General features: G+C 50.8%; 1 protein-coding gene across 2 annotated transcripts in view; it reads right to left on the bottom strand.

Annotated features, from left to right (window-relative positions):
- The window catches only part of ITGA11 (integrin subunit alpha 11), a 167720-nt gene that overhangs the window by 25020 nt on the left and 128580 nt on the right, over positions 1 to 14120 (bottom strand). For both annotated transcript variants that reach the window (XM_019503937.1, XM_019503936.1), the window contains exons 19-22: positions 12669 to 12754; positions 6889 to 7096; positions 2637 to 2735; positions 37 to 113 (exon numbers count right to left, since the gene is read on the bottom strand). In XM_019503937.1, coding sequence (XP_019359482.1) covers positions 37 to 113; positions 2637 to 2735; positions 6889 to 7096; positions 12669 to 12754 — 470 coding nt within the window. The remainder of the gene's footprint in view (positions 1 to 36; positions 114 to 2636; positions 2736 to 6888; positions 7097 to 12668; positions 12755 to 14120) is intronic.

The following is a 14120-nucleotide window of genomic DNA, read 5'->3' as shown; positions in this document are numbered from 1 at the left end:
AAAAAAGGGGAACAGAAAAATAAAGCGGTCATTAACCTGTTGGCAGTCAGATAAATCTCCATGCTTTGAAGGAAAATAGACTTGCTGAATTCAAAATCCAGGCGAAAAGCCACCTGCGGAGATGAGAAACAGATTGAAGAAAACACTGAAAAAAGAGACAGCAGCTGTGCAGCACGCCAGATACCCTCATCCTCTCCCGTCAACCCCGCCACGGTGCAGTCCTCTCCCATTACCCCTAGTACAGCACGGCTTTCCAAAGTGCAAGGGAGAAGGATCATGCCTGACACAGTAAGGCAGATGTTGAGCAGACGCCTGCCTTTCCATGTGACATGGCTACTGGGATTTCACTTGTTTGTGCATCTTGTTATCACGATTTGGGGGTTCTCACTGTTAGTTTTGAATTGAGAACAAAGAACCACTTTTTTTTTTTTTTTGTATAAAATGCATCACCTGGGGCTTACTGTGATCTGCAGTTAAGTCACATCTGAGTCCCTGGCTCCACAGAGCAGGGCCGTGAGTGCTAAAGAGATGGTCCAACAGCAATAAAATGTGACAGATGTCAAGTCTGAAAATGCTGTGGCCATGACCTCAAACTGTCTAGGCCTGTGCACAGCTGATTATAATATTAAAGCTCTGCTCCTGCTCCCGGGGCCAAATTTCCATTCCCAACTTGTCTTTGTTTTGGCAGGACCTGGACTACCTGATGCCACGCAGATGAATTCTTAGGCCCGTTAGGTCATATGGATTTGGGCTGCTCCGCGTTTGTTTTATGGCCCCGAGCACACGAGACTGCTTTATGGCGACGTTTACATTTGAGAAAGGGGCCTGAAGGCCATCCATCACTTCCCAAGTGTCTGAGAAGCAAAGGGTGTGGACTCATATATATTATTTCACGTCTAGGAAAGATCTCAGGGCGGCCTGCTGCTTCCGTAATCCAGCACGTCGGCCTCTCAACCTGTTTTCCTCCTGCTGTCGTGTTAAGGGAGCCGATCTATGCACGAACTGCATTTTATAAGGTGACTGGGTCGTTTACTGCCTGCTTGAAAGTAGAAGGCAATAAAAACCAGCTTGGGAAGCTGGGCAAAGTGGGGAAGCCGAATCTGCCGCCCGTTCTGGAATGAAGCAAAACGGCCCCTGCCATCTTCCTCCGGTCCGGTCCAGGGGCGGCAAGGTTTAGATCTGGATCCGGGTTTGGACTCTGAAGCCGTCGTGTAGGGGATGCGAGAGGTGAGGGCACGGGCTGGAGACTGGGGTTCACACGGAGCAAGTTCCTTGGTCTTTCTGAGCAACATTTCCCTCCTGCCCGGCTGCAGAGCAGCTGTAATATGAAGGGTCACAAGCGAAGTCGGGTTTGAGCCCAGGTTTCATAAACTGGCTTTTAACAAATGCCCTTGGATATACTCAATCGACATCTGGGAAAGAACCAGCCGCCTATAACTAAAACGCGGTTGTGCTGCGAAGACTGCCGCTGATGCCGTGAGCTCAAATGGCTCAAGTATGATGAGGATCCGGCTCCAGGACATCTCCTTAACGCTACCAGCCGGGTTTTGTTTTGCTTTGATTTTTGCCAGTCTCTCGGTCCAAACAGACTTGAGTTTGATGAACGAGGGACATAGCGTCCCGTCGAAACGGGGAGGGAGAAGAATATGATCTTGCCCCCGCTCACCGGAAAAGGCGACTCACTGGCTAAAACAGGAACGGTGGTGGTAAAGTGTTGGCAGCAGTTCACAAGGCCAGCCTGAAACTGCACTCAAGGATTAAAGGCAAATACTTTGACTCAGCGGGGCTGGTTTTCATTTTGCTGCCTGAAGATCAGCTAGGCTTCAAAGCCGCTTTTATGCAGCTGCAACCTCTCCGCTGGCTTGCTGTCCCCTCGCGCCGCGCTCAGACACCGGGGACGTTGTGAAGAGCAAAAGAAAGCAAATACGAGTCTTCGAAGCCCTGTACACATCCGTTGTCAGTGCAGCTGATCCTCAGCAAGCGACCCAGCGGGTTTCGGGGCAGAGCGCGCAGAGGGGGGGAGCTGAGGGAATCAGCAACCGCAGCCGCGGGGTTTCTGCAGGAGCGAGCAGCGTGTGTTCAGCTCGGGAGAAGCGTGGCTGTGCGCGGTGCAGAGTGGCAGTGCCGTCGGGTGCTTGACCGCCAGATTTGACGCCCAGTCCCCTCCTGCGGGCTCTTCCCAAATGCTGCCAGATCTTGCCAGCCCACCAGGACCACCTCCATCCTCCAAAGAGGATGGAGATAGACTGCTCTGACAGGACAAGGAGCAATGGGCTCAAGTTGCAGCAGGGGAAGTTCGAGTTGGATTTTAGGAACAACTTTCTCACGAGGAGGGCGGTGAAGCACTGGGACGGGTCACCCAGAGAGGTGGTGGAGTCACCATCCTTGGAGGTGTTTAAGACCCGGCTGGCCAAAGCCCTGGCTGGGATGATTGAGTTGGGGCTGGTCCTGCTTGGAGCAGGGGGTTGGACTAGATGTGGCCTCCTGAGGTCCCTTCCCAGCCTCATGGTCTATGATTTTGCTGTCACAGACCCCTCCGCGGGCCCTGGCCAGGGGACAGTGCTTTCCCCGTGGGGAAGGGGGTGGCCACCTCAGAGCACCGCATTTCACGTGAATAATTATTAACTTCTATTTACCTTTGCCTTGGCTCGGAAGAAGGGGTAGCTAACATTGCACACCTTCTTGTTCAGGTGCTTCTCCTCCGTCACGCACTCGATATTGATGTCGGCATCGTCCTGAAACGGGAACGGACCGTGTTCACATCACCAGATACGGCTGCCCAAAGCCCCCCCAACAACCCCAGACCTCGGAGCCATTCGCACCGGCTGGAGGACCTTCTAGCTTATGATGAAAAAAAATGAAACGGCATCTCTCGGAAGCCAGAAATCCTTCCCGTTCGGGTCTGTTCTGGACTCACAGCTGCAGAGCGGGCCCTGCCCAAATCTAGTTGGGTGAGCGAGATACGCTGACTCAAACTGAGTATTTTTTGGAACCAAAGTCACAAAGAAGACTCTCTTTCTATGATCCAAGGTAGTAAGGCACTATCACATAGGGGCCACATCCTAGCGATAATGCATTTAGTTGGACTGTAAATTCTTTTGGGACATCTTTTTAGTCCACATTTCTATGTCACGCACAGTGATCCCCCAGTCCACGACTCTGGCTGCTAGATGCTATCACAATACAGAGAACAATTAACAACACAGTAATAAGACAGATATTCTCATCAATCATTTATTGCTGCACTGTGTGATAGGAAAGAGCCAATAATACATCCCCTTGCCTTTGTCTGTTTAGGCTTTTGGATGTCTAGGCCAAATATGGGCTCTTTTTATGTGTTTGTATAGACCCTACAAGAATCCCTGACCTCAACAGCAAACTCTAAGTGCTCTTGTTATGCTCCGTATGTACTGGTAGATGTTTTTATGCAAGACCAGTAATTTGGAGCACAACAGCACAGCTGAGCATTTATATCTGGGTAAAACGATTTCTACAGGCTCATCTGTGTCATGCTGTCCCTGTCTCCCCTGGTATTTGGGAGTCATCTACTAAAGAATGCATAGTAGCCCCCTGCATTTTTCTTATTTTGTGGGCACCGCATCCTGCAATTTTCCTTTGGCGTGACTTTTAAACCAACAGGCGCAAGACACTCGATACCCAGGATGGTTATGAAGTCATTCAGTGGATGAATGAAGACTCAGCAAGATCAGCACATTTACCAACATGCTGGATTCGGGGTTTTCTCCCCCCCAGGAATTCCCCTGGGCGCTTGTTAAATGGCGACGCGCAGCGCCGTGCGCCCTCAGATGTTTACTGAGCAGGATTGGGGCGCTTCGTGGCTCTGATGCTAGGGCTGGGACGGCAGGACAAGGGGGAAGGATCCTAGGGGTGCCGGGGAAAGGGAGGGGAAGCTGAGCTCTTTGAGAGCCAGGGATAAAAAGTGAGTCCCCTCACCAGAAGCGTGAAGGCCTTACCGGGTGATGCACGGATGCCGCAGTGCGAGCGTTGCATGGACGCCAGCAGACAGGGAGTGATGACCCGGGAACAGGCTGCATGAGCCCGGTGTGAATGGTGGTGCATTCACCACGGAGCTCGATGCAGAAGGAAAACCAAGCCAGAAACACAAGACTAAGGGACCATTGCCCAACCCTCAGCCAGACTCTTGCTAAGATGAGAGGCGTTAGGTGAGGGAGTCAGCGAGAAGCTGCTTGCTGGGACTGAACGAGAGGCTCAGGGGTGCCTTCCTGGGGTAGGGTAGAGACGGGCTTGGGTGGCAAAGCAAGGACAAGAGATGGGAGGAGTGAGAGGTATGCCTTTAGCTTTGGCTTGGTGCCTTAAAGGCACATTCATACTGTTTCCAGGCTGAACTTGGGAGCGCCCCCAGGTAAACCTCACACTGCACCTCCCAATCACCTCTTGTGGGGGTAACCCTGGCACCAGACAGCCCCTGCCATGCAGCAGGAAACCCTAAAGTCTCCTAGACAGGGTCTGTTATCACATCCAGATGGAGATGGGTCACCAAATCCAGACTGTTCAATGAAAAATGTGTGTGTGTCACTGGAAACCTCCCTCCCCGCCGTGGTCTCTAAGCAGGACATGCTGCTCAGGGGACCCAGAAGATGCGAGCCCACATCTGGAGCTAAGCTAGCAGCAGCTGCCTTGGCAAGAGCACTGCCTGCAATTGTGGTTCTGGGCGAACAAAAGAGCTCTGCTCTTGACCATGAAGGGGCTTGAGGTTAGGCGTGGAAACGCTGCCTCACTCTATCCCCCGTGGAGGATGCCGGATGACAGAGCGGGTGACACTGCTCCTGCCATACGATGCTTAGAGGTGATTTTTTTTAAAGGCATTCCCAGGCTGTTCTGTTGAGCTGACTTTGAGCTGCGTCCTAAAAGCCCCGACTGATGCACAGATGCTTGGACCAGACTCCCCGTTCGCGGAGCGGCTGCGGTGCAGTATTGCAATGGCATCAACAGGCCTGTCTCTAACTTACAGCTGGGTTTCCATTATCAGCCCATCTTGCAGGGGAGTTGCAACTCAGCTGCAAAAATTTATATACTAACTCGGACTTGGCCACCCGCCCCTGCAGCTTGGGAGCAAATATCGTTTAAGTTATAGGACAGCGAAACCAAAAAGGGAACCGAATTTATCAACCTTGGACTTGGCTGTTGGCTCTTGCATATAAGAAACATTTTTATATTGCAAAAACAAAGGGCCGAAGGTACCTAATAACTCAACCCATTAAAAACTGGCCAACCTCTCTGGGACAGGGCAGCGACTGACTTCAGCTCAGCACCAGGTGTTTTGAAGCAAAGTGCAGGATCTCTTACAATAGACATAACAGACAAGCCAACACATGGACGCTTTTCCCCCCATCACCGAGCATGGAAGTTGATATCCTGCATTGCTCTTTTCATCATCTCTGATGTAATTATGGAAAAGATGCTTATGAGCAGCAGAAGTGTCCACTTCTGGGCCCAGCTGTTACCAGGCAGCTCAGGGACTGCAGTCGAAACTACCTGCCCTTCTTCATAGCACAGATGTGACTTTGGGCTGGGTTAAGAGGGACGTTTGGTCAACAACGCCATGGACTGCTCTTCTGTTTTAGCCATCCGCACAGGAATAAGCAGCTGCATCTATTGCTCCCTATTATAATTTGGATAAGGAAAGATCTAATCTGTCCCCTGAGTACTTAGCTGAAGGATGGGGCACGGGTAGCATGGATGAAGAATGTAACGCTTTTTTTGTTAAGGTTTCAGTCCTGTCTCCGAGGCATTCAGTGGCTGAGCCCTGGGTATCTAAAGCCTCCCTAAAGCTGTGAGATGAAGACAGTGGATGACAGAGGGTCCCTGAGCACAACGGGACTTTCTACAGCAAGGGCAAGGCTGGCTTGTGGGAGGATGGGACTTTCCCGGGTTGCATGGCGTGAACCCCTCTGAAGCTCTTAAGGCCGCTAGAGCTAATGGCGAAACCCAACCAGCTTCCAGAGGCCGCACCAGCAACGCGAGAGGCTAGTTGGAGTAATAGTAACAAATGCTTTTCAATAAGGAATCAGCAGGAATAAATGCTTTTTGGTGCCCCTCACTTCTTTTGTAACTGGCCACGACTCGTCCCCAAGACAGGCGTGATTAGATCTGGAGACGGTGTAAGGGTGCATGAGCAGCAGCTGCAGAAAGACACTCTCGCCTGTGGCAGGTGCCTTCAGTCCCCTGGACGCACCGCTGCTGACCTCAGGGTAGCTGTTCTCAGGCCAAAAACTGTTTAAAACCAGTTTGAATGGGAAATAGTGGAAAAAGAAATCATCCACAGACTGGACTGGGCTAAGTACGGGTTAAACAGGGATCGTGATGTCTTATCTCATTCCCTCCCGGGCTGCTGCCAGGCTGCCCGCATGGGCTGCCTGCAGTCCCTGAACTGCACGGAGCCCGGTGCTCTGCTTCGCGGCTGTGGGGCAGCAAACTAAAACTCCCTGGAGGTGTTTTTGTTTGCTGTGCTCCCAAAGTCATTTAAGGTGCATTACACCGCCAAATGTGCTAAAACAGCTGGAAATAATGCACAATGCACCGCCGACACGTGCAAACACCAACACCATTAAAGCGGTGCAAAAGCACTTAACCTACTTTAAAGTGTCATGCACACATGCCCCTCATTTTGTCTACACATGCCCCTTGTTCCCAGCTTTTGTTCCCTGTCCTCCCTCCCTCCTGCTCTTCTAGTCTAACCACTCCACTTTACATTGCTCTGTGCTGTCCTTTCACAGCATCTGATGAAGTGAACTTGGGTTCAGGAGAGCTTGTGCTCTCTCTACATATGTCAAATCTGGTGGGTCTATAAAGGTGCATCTCTACCCTGCCTTCTGCCTGGTCTAGAGAAGCCCCATGGTGTCTTACCCTCTGAATCAAGCTGGCAAACTGGAGGTTTTTGGAGAAGGAGATGTTGAGGACGGTGCTGTAGGCGTTTTCGCCCTTGTTCTCCAGTATGGCTTCCACAGCCACCCTTCGCCTCGTGCTCTCGATGATGAAAATGGAGGTGTCGAAGGAGAGGGTGTAGACGGAGCAGTCCGAGTGCGACTTGCGGAGCACCCGGTGGCAGTATTCCCTGCAAGAGAAGTGAAGTGATACCAGAGAGGATCAGGCCTTCATGAGCCCATGGGGACGTGTTTCAGCATACAGCTCCGGAGCTGCAATCTGTGGCTCTTTCTGCACCTAAGAGCACGGCAGCATGTGCTGTCTGTACCCACCGACATAGCACCCTGAGCTGAGAGCTGTTCCAACAAAGTATGCGGACATTTACTCATACTTCATTTAATCTGGTTATATGAATGGGTCACAGATTCATAGAAGTAGGGTCAGAAGGGACCTCAACAAATCATTAAGTCCGACCCCTGCCTGGGCAGGAAAGAGCGCTGGGGTCAGATACTGGGGTCAGTTTGCAATACCAGACATTCAGCACTTGCTTGGGAGATTACCTGTAAAATGGTGTGTGTGTTTGATCCCCTGCACCCAAAATTACGCAGGCCAAGCTCTTTAAACTAGCCCCTCAGGTATGTGCCAATGATGTGCATCATCAGCAAACCTCAGGTATAAGTTGGCATTTGACTTGGTCATGTGGCTACCAAATGGCACACAAAAATGCATGTGGTGCTGTTGTTGCCATATTGTTGCCTGAACTTAATCACAGATGATGAGGGTGGCAGGGAGCTCAGTGCTGAATAGAGGGGAGAATCACTGCCCTCCATCTGCCGGCGATGCTCCTACCCATGCAACCCAGGATGTCGGTCGCCTTCTCAGCAACAAGGACACACTGCTGGTTCATCTCCAGCTTCTTGTCCACTGTCCCCGCCAGGTCCTTGGCTGCAGAGCTGTTGCCCAGCCAGTCAGTCCCCACTCTGTACCAATGTATGAGATTGCAGAACTTTGCCCTTGTGCTTGTTGAACCTCATGAGATTTCTTTTGGCCCAGTCCTCTAATATATCGAGGTCAGTCTGAATCCTAGCCCTACCCTCCAGCATACCTACTACTCCCCCCAGTTTGGTGTCATCCACACACTTGCTGAAGGTACACAACATCCCATCTTCCAGGTCGCTGATGAAGATATTGAACAAAACCGTCTCCAAGACCGACCCCTGGGGCACTCCACTCAATACTGGCTGCCAACTAGACATCCAGCCATTGATTACTGCTCTCTGAGTCCAATAATCCAGCCAATTTTCTATCCATCTTACAGTCCATTCATCCAACCCATACTTCCTTAGCTTGCTTGTAAGAAAGTTGTGGGAGACCATGTCAGAAGCCTTGCTAAAGTCAAGGTATATCACACCCCCTGCTCTCCCCTCATCCACAGAGCCAGTCATCTCATTGCAGAAGGCAATCAGGTTGGTCAGGTGCGACTTGAACTTGGTGGATCCATGCTGACTGCTCCTCATCACCTTCTCCTTCAAGTGCTCAGACATGGATGCCTTGAGGCCCTGCTCCATGATTTTTCCAGGGACTGAGATGAGGTCGACCAGTCTGGAGTTCTCCAGATCCTCCTTCTTCCCTGTTGTAAAGATGGGCACTATATTTTTCCTTTTCTGATTGTCTGGGACTTCTCCCAGTCACCATGAGTTTTGGCAATAATGGCCAGCAGCTCCACAATCACAGCGGTCGACTCTCTCAGCACCCTTGGGCATTGCGTCTCGTCCCATCGACTTATCCACATCCAGCTTTTCAAGTCCTTACCCTGTCCTTTCACCACTTGGCTGCTCACCTTCTCCCCAAACTGTGCTGCCTGGTGCACAAGTCTGGGAGTTGACCTTGCCTGTGATGATGGAGGTGAAAAAGGCATTGAGCTCTTCAGGCTTTTCTGCATCATCTGCCACTAGGTTGCCTTGCACGCTTTCCCCCCTCTTTCTTTTGCGGCCGAGGAAGCATCTAGGTGGTGGCACTGAAGTCATGAAAGTGGCTTGGGCACAAATAGACGCTTCTTTGAAGAGCGCATTTATTCTACAATTTAAGCATAAGATCAGCAGAAACCTTCCCCAAGTTAAGACACAACAGAAACTTTGCACAAGTCTTAGGTCGACCTGAGGACAGAGCATCTTCCTGCAGCTGGCCAGGTGTTCGGGTGTCTCTGGGATTTGCAGTTCTTCTTGGCAGGTGTGGTGAGGGTCCACAGCTTTCACTTTTGCTTGCTCTTTTATGGGTGATCTGCACCCCTTCTCCTCTTGGGCTGCCTTGATCATGGCATGTCTCGTGCTCCTCTCATGACGTTTTCCTGGCCTTGTTTTTGTCCCTCTTAGGATGGTTATCTGTTGGTTTTATAGCGACCTGGGTTTTCCCAGGTCTTCTCACTTCTCTGATATGTGTGGTCCTGCTTATAGCAATCCTACTGCTCACTCACGTGCTTTGACATCTAATCTGCAGCAGCCCTGTGTTTCCATAGGTCATGTAGGTTATCGGCTCAAAAATGCCCCCTCCAGCTACAGAAGGGAAGGGCCCCGAACGATTATGACTCTGCTGTGCCGTTTGCCGCCAACGTCCTGTTTTGTATAGGAGGCTGCTTGCGGGAAGGTTTGGCAGGCAGAGAAATCAGAGCCTGTGTTTGAACATCTGGACCTACTGGCTTACAAACCTGATATTTCCCCTTATCACCAAGATAAAGAGAGCAAGAAATACACGTCTCTTGGTGTCCACGATAGTGCAAGTAACTGCCTGGAGTCCCTGTCAAGTCCCAGGCTGGTCTGCAAGGAAAGGAGCTGTATGTTTCTCATACAGACTGGATGCAAGCTCTGTTTTGCTGAGATCGTCAGGTAATGCTGCCGGGTCTCCCTATTATCTCCTAATAAAACATAGCACTGACGAGGAAGAAAGAGGTCTGATATCAAAATACCGTATTTCCCTGTGTATGACGCACACGTCCCCCCTGAAAATCAGCTGCTGGAAATTGGGGGGGAGGGGGTGCATTATAATTGAGGAAATATAAGAGCAGTTTCTGTTGCTTAAACCTCTATCAAGGGAGAACAAGAATAAAGCTGGCTGCTGGGTGTTACCACTTTCTGCCCCCATCAACCCTCCCACTGGTGGAGACTCACAAGGAAAAACCCTTTCTTTCTTCATTCTGCTTTTCAAAAACAAAGCATATATTTATTTGGAGCACGCTGTAGGCATGACAATACGGTATAAGGTAAATGTGATGCTTAGCTTCAGTGTCGTTGCCCCAGATCCTCTCCCTAGTATACGTTTGTTGATAGCAAGAGTCCCACCAGAGAAGGGGCTGGGCTCTGTTACAGCAACAAGCAAAATACCCTCTTTGCAGCCTTTTCGACGCATGCATCACTTCTATTTTGTAAAATAAAAACAGAAAGGAAAGGAAGGGGAAAAGGGAGCGAGCTGGAGGTGGGCTTGCACGCTGCTGGTCGAGTGACCACAACAGTGTTTAGCAACAGAGACTTATTCTGTTTGCTTTTCTTGGCCCAAACAATCACTGTATATATTTCTCTTTAGGGCCTGATTCAGCCTCCACTGTTGTCAGTGGACACTTGGTGCACACCAGCATCAATCTCAATGACCATACTCATATTGAGGTGAGTGGGGCCAAAACATTGAGCATGGGCAATTGCCATACAGCCATAAAGACTGTGATTAAGGTCCCCCCACCACCTCTTCTTCAGCTCAGGAGGGCTCAGGGACTGTGTTTGCAGTCGGGGACCACTGCTTTGAGGCCACGACACAACTTTATCTGGGAATATCCTGCATGGGTTTACGCCCTGTGCAACCATGGCTGACTCTCCCGCGAGCCATTGCCCCTGATCCGGTGCACGGGTTCCTAGAAAGCTGGCGCGCACGTTCAGCATCCGAGCACGTTTTCCTAAGCCCGGTAGACCTGGGATTTCGTGACCGCAGCATGGGCAGCCAGGCCACACAGCAAAGCAGAAGAAAATCGGAGCGGTGTCACAGCTGGGCACGGCTTTGCTTCTAATGCCGCACCGATGGGGAAGGAGTCAGAGGAAAGGAGGACGCCTGCTTTTGCTGGAGAGGGAAACATCTACCTTGGAGGGCTGGGGGTGGGCTGGAGTTTATAGCAAACCAGGCTATAGCTCACTCCCCTACCAAGCACCGAGCCTGGGTTTTAACCTAAAGGTCCAGCTGTGTTAGGGGACGGATGGAAATGCTCCCTGCAGCTCCAGGATGCTGTACAAGCATTTCAAATCCTTTCAAGCACAAGGGCTCTTTTAGGCTGAAACGTGACTTGGAATCGCAGAGCCGTGAGGATTGTATTACAGGAACCAAAAATAAACTCAGGGAGCGTGGATCCAGCCTCCCGGCCTGATCCCAACCCAGCGCAGGCACTGATTTCAGCTGGCCCTGGAGGGGACTCTTACTCTCCCGTAGCTTTTTAGTATGAAGTATTTGGAAGTGCTCACAGAAGACAAGACATCCGCTGCGGGGCACGTCAAGCCCCCAATTGCCCAGTGGGTAACGCTGGCTTTCTCCCTTTTATTTACTGCTTGGTTTCCTTGGGGTCTGTTTTCCTGGCACCAAACACAAAGTTTATCGTATCAGTCACCAACAAGTCCCAGTATTGTGCCCAGAAAGACACTGTCTCCTGGAGAGGAAGCCCACAGCTCTGGAACGAAGGCAGCGGGCAGAGGAGAGGAAAAGGATGGGAATCTCCCGGCTTTTGCCAGGAAGCATTTCAGTCAAACCAAAGACGATAAGTAAAGGGGAAAAGTGAAAATGAATGAAGCGTGCAGAGGCGCAGAAGCAGAATTGCCACGGGATGTCGTTAAGGCCGAGAGCTTGGCAGGGAGGAACTGGAAAATCGCCCGATTTCCACGTAGTGACAATAAGCCCTGGAAAGGATCTCGAACATCCTACTTGACGGCTTCGCCAACATCTCGCTGACAGTGGTTGGGATGAGACCTGCCACGGGGGAAGAGCGTCCCGCATTTCTTCCGCCTTCTTCTCAAGCAAGTGGGGCTGGGACTGTTAGAAGTGGGAGACTGGTTCATACAGACCTCAAAGCAGGGACTGGGGATTATAAAAGCAACAGGGCATGAATTACTGTCAGAAAGCAGACTTCCAGCGGCCAGCAGATTTCCAGGCATCCTCCAGCTGGCTGCATTTTAAGCCACTTTCTTTGGAGAAGCAGGCAGAGGAGCTGACTTTCTCAGCTCTTGGTGCTAAGGCTGGAGACCCAGCTCTGCGGGTTGCTAGCTCGTCTGCTTTAGATACGAGGTAAGCCCGCAGCAATGTGGTCGGAGCTTGCAAAGGGAACCCAAATGAATGCATCGCCGGGCACAGAGCTGCTATGCCTCTGAAATCTGTCATAAGGAACAGCCCAGCAACCCCGAGAAACAAAAGCTCATCAGTTTTGATAAACCCTTATGAAACCAAGAGAAAATGTGATGCACGTGCTAACCAGAGCTTTGCGGTTATCCAGATGCAGGCATGCTCTGCATTGCGATTGAGCTTGTCATTTGTAAACACCCCGCAGATGCGCTCGCTTGCTTAGCCACGGGTAAGAGATGATCAACCCCAGTGCAAAGGAAGAAAAGACGAAGCAAGGACACTTCCAGAGTTCAGGACAAATCCCTCTGGCAGGAAGAAACCTGGCCATGTGCTGAGGTCAGATATCTGCCCTGTTCTGGGTGGGGAACAGGGCATTTCTCACTGGGCCATCTACTCACATGGCACTCGGGATATCGGTTCTGGCATCAAGGAAGAGGTCAGGGACGCAGTGCTCATCCTCATTGCATCCGTTCCAGAAAGGCACCTCGAGGGGGAAAGACAAGAAACGTTGAAATAAACCTGTCTTTGCCTGATGCCTGCGGAGTGGATTTCGCACAGGCTCTGTGCGCATCAGCTGAGCAAAACCCAGGGCTTAAATGGTTCAAAAACCCCACAGTACAAATAAAGAATGCCAAAAGTACCACATCAATAATATGCAATGCAGACTAACAGGAAAGGCATCCTCTGGCTCGTCTCCCTGGGTGGAAGCTAAAGGTGCAGCGCGCTGCACTGAGGGGGAAGCTAGCCGACCAAGGTTATCATTCAGCTTGCTTTTGCTTTGCATTTTTAATTCCCCTGCAAAGCACAGATGGCTCCATTCATTAGTACAGATCATAAACCAACTGGGAGGACTTCATGCTTTATTTCTACACAGCAGCGATGGCCGTGAGGATCCTTAGAAATCTGCCGGAGAACAGCCGGTAAAGCTCTGTCATTGTTTGAGTTGAGTTGTGCTAGTTTAAACCAGGCATGGATCTGACCTAAAATGTTTAGAGAGAGAAGGCCGTTTCGAGATGAACCTTATAGACTAACTGATCCAGAGATGCATGAGCTTGTGTGATCAACAGCTTCTGTGATCTGACGAACGCTTTGCTCATGAAATCTTATGCACCTCTGATTCAGTTAGTCTGGAAGGTGCATCCTGCCTGACTTCAGACTAACATACCTAACTCCCTCTCTCCATTTAGAGTTAGTCATACCGGTCTCTCTTTATGGCCTGAGAGACCAGACAGTACTTCACCCACTCATATCGGTACCCAGGCTGCACATCAGGGCTCGCTTCATTCCCCACAGAAGCAACGTCCTTGGATAACGTGGTGACTATGTAGGAGACCGCAGCAACATGCCACGGCAGCTCAGTGTCAGGGAAGTGAGCCTGGGACAGGAAGTGAAGAATAGCGCAACCATCAGAAATTGCCCGGGCATCTGGATCTGAAAACAGCAGAGTGCAATTGCCCCAGGTAGACGCTGGGACTCCTCCTGCAGAAAGCAGGGCAGAGCTGCACCTTAGAGACTCGCTAAATCCAAGATGCATCAGCTTTCATGAGCAACAGCTCGCTTCAACAGATGCTATGGGAAATTGCCCCGTGCAAGGGAAGGGAATGTCATAGACTCATAGAAAATGAGGGTTGGAAGAGATCTCAGGAGGTCACATCTAGTCCAACCCCCTGCTCAAATTTCCCTTTGTAGCATCTGTTGAAGTAAGCTGTTGCTTATGCAATCGATGCACCTTGGATTTAGCTGGTCTACAAGCTGGAAAGCCAGCTGCTTGCACTCCTCACTGAAATGCATGCCTCACACGCCAGCAGCCCCACAGCCAGCAACCTCATGGGTGATATGCAAGTATGAGA

This window comes from Gavialis gangeticus, unplaced genomic scaffold (genome assembly GCF_001723915.1).
Source record: "Gavialis gangeticus isolate Ggan-Ray unplaced genomic scaffold, GavGan_comp1, whole genome shotgun sequence".
NCBI classification, from domain to species: domain Eukaryota; kingdom Metazoa; phylum Chordata; order Crocodylia; family Gavialidae; genus Gavialis; species Gavialis gangeticus.
The sequence above is the reverse complement of the archived record's forward strand: the minus strand, read 5'-3'. Positions and strand labels throughout refer to the sequence as shown.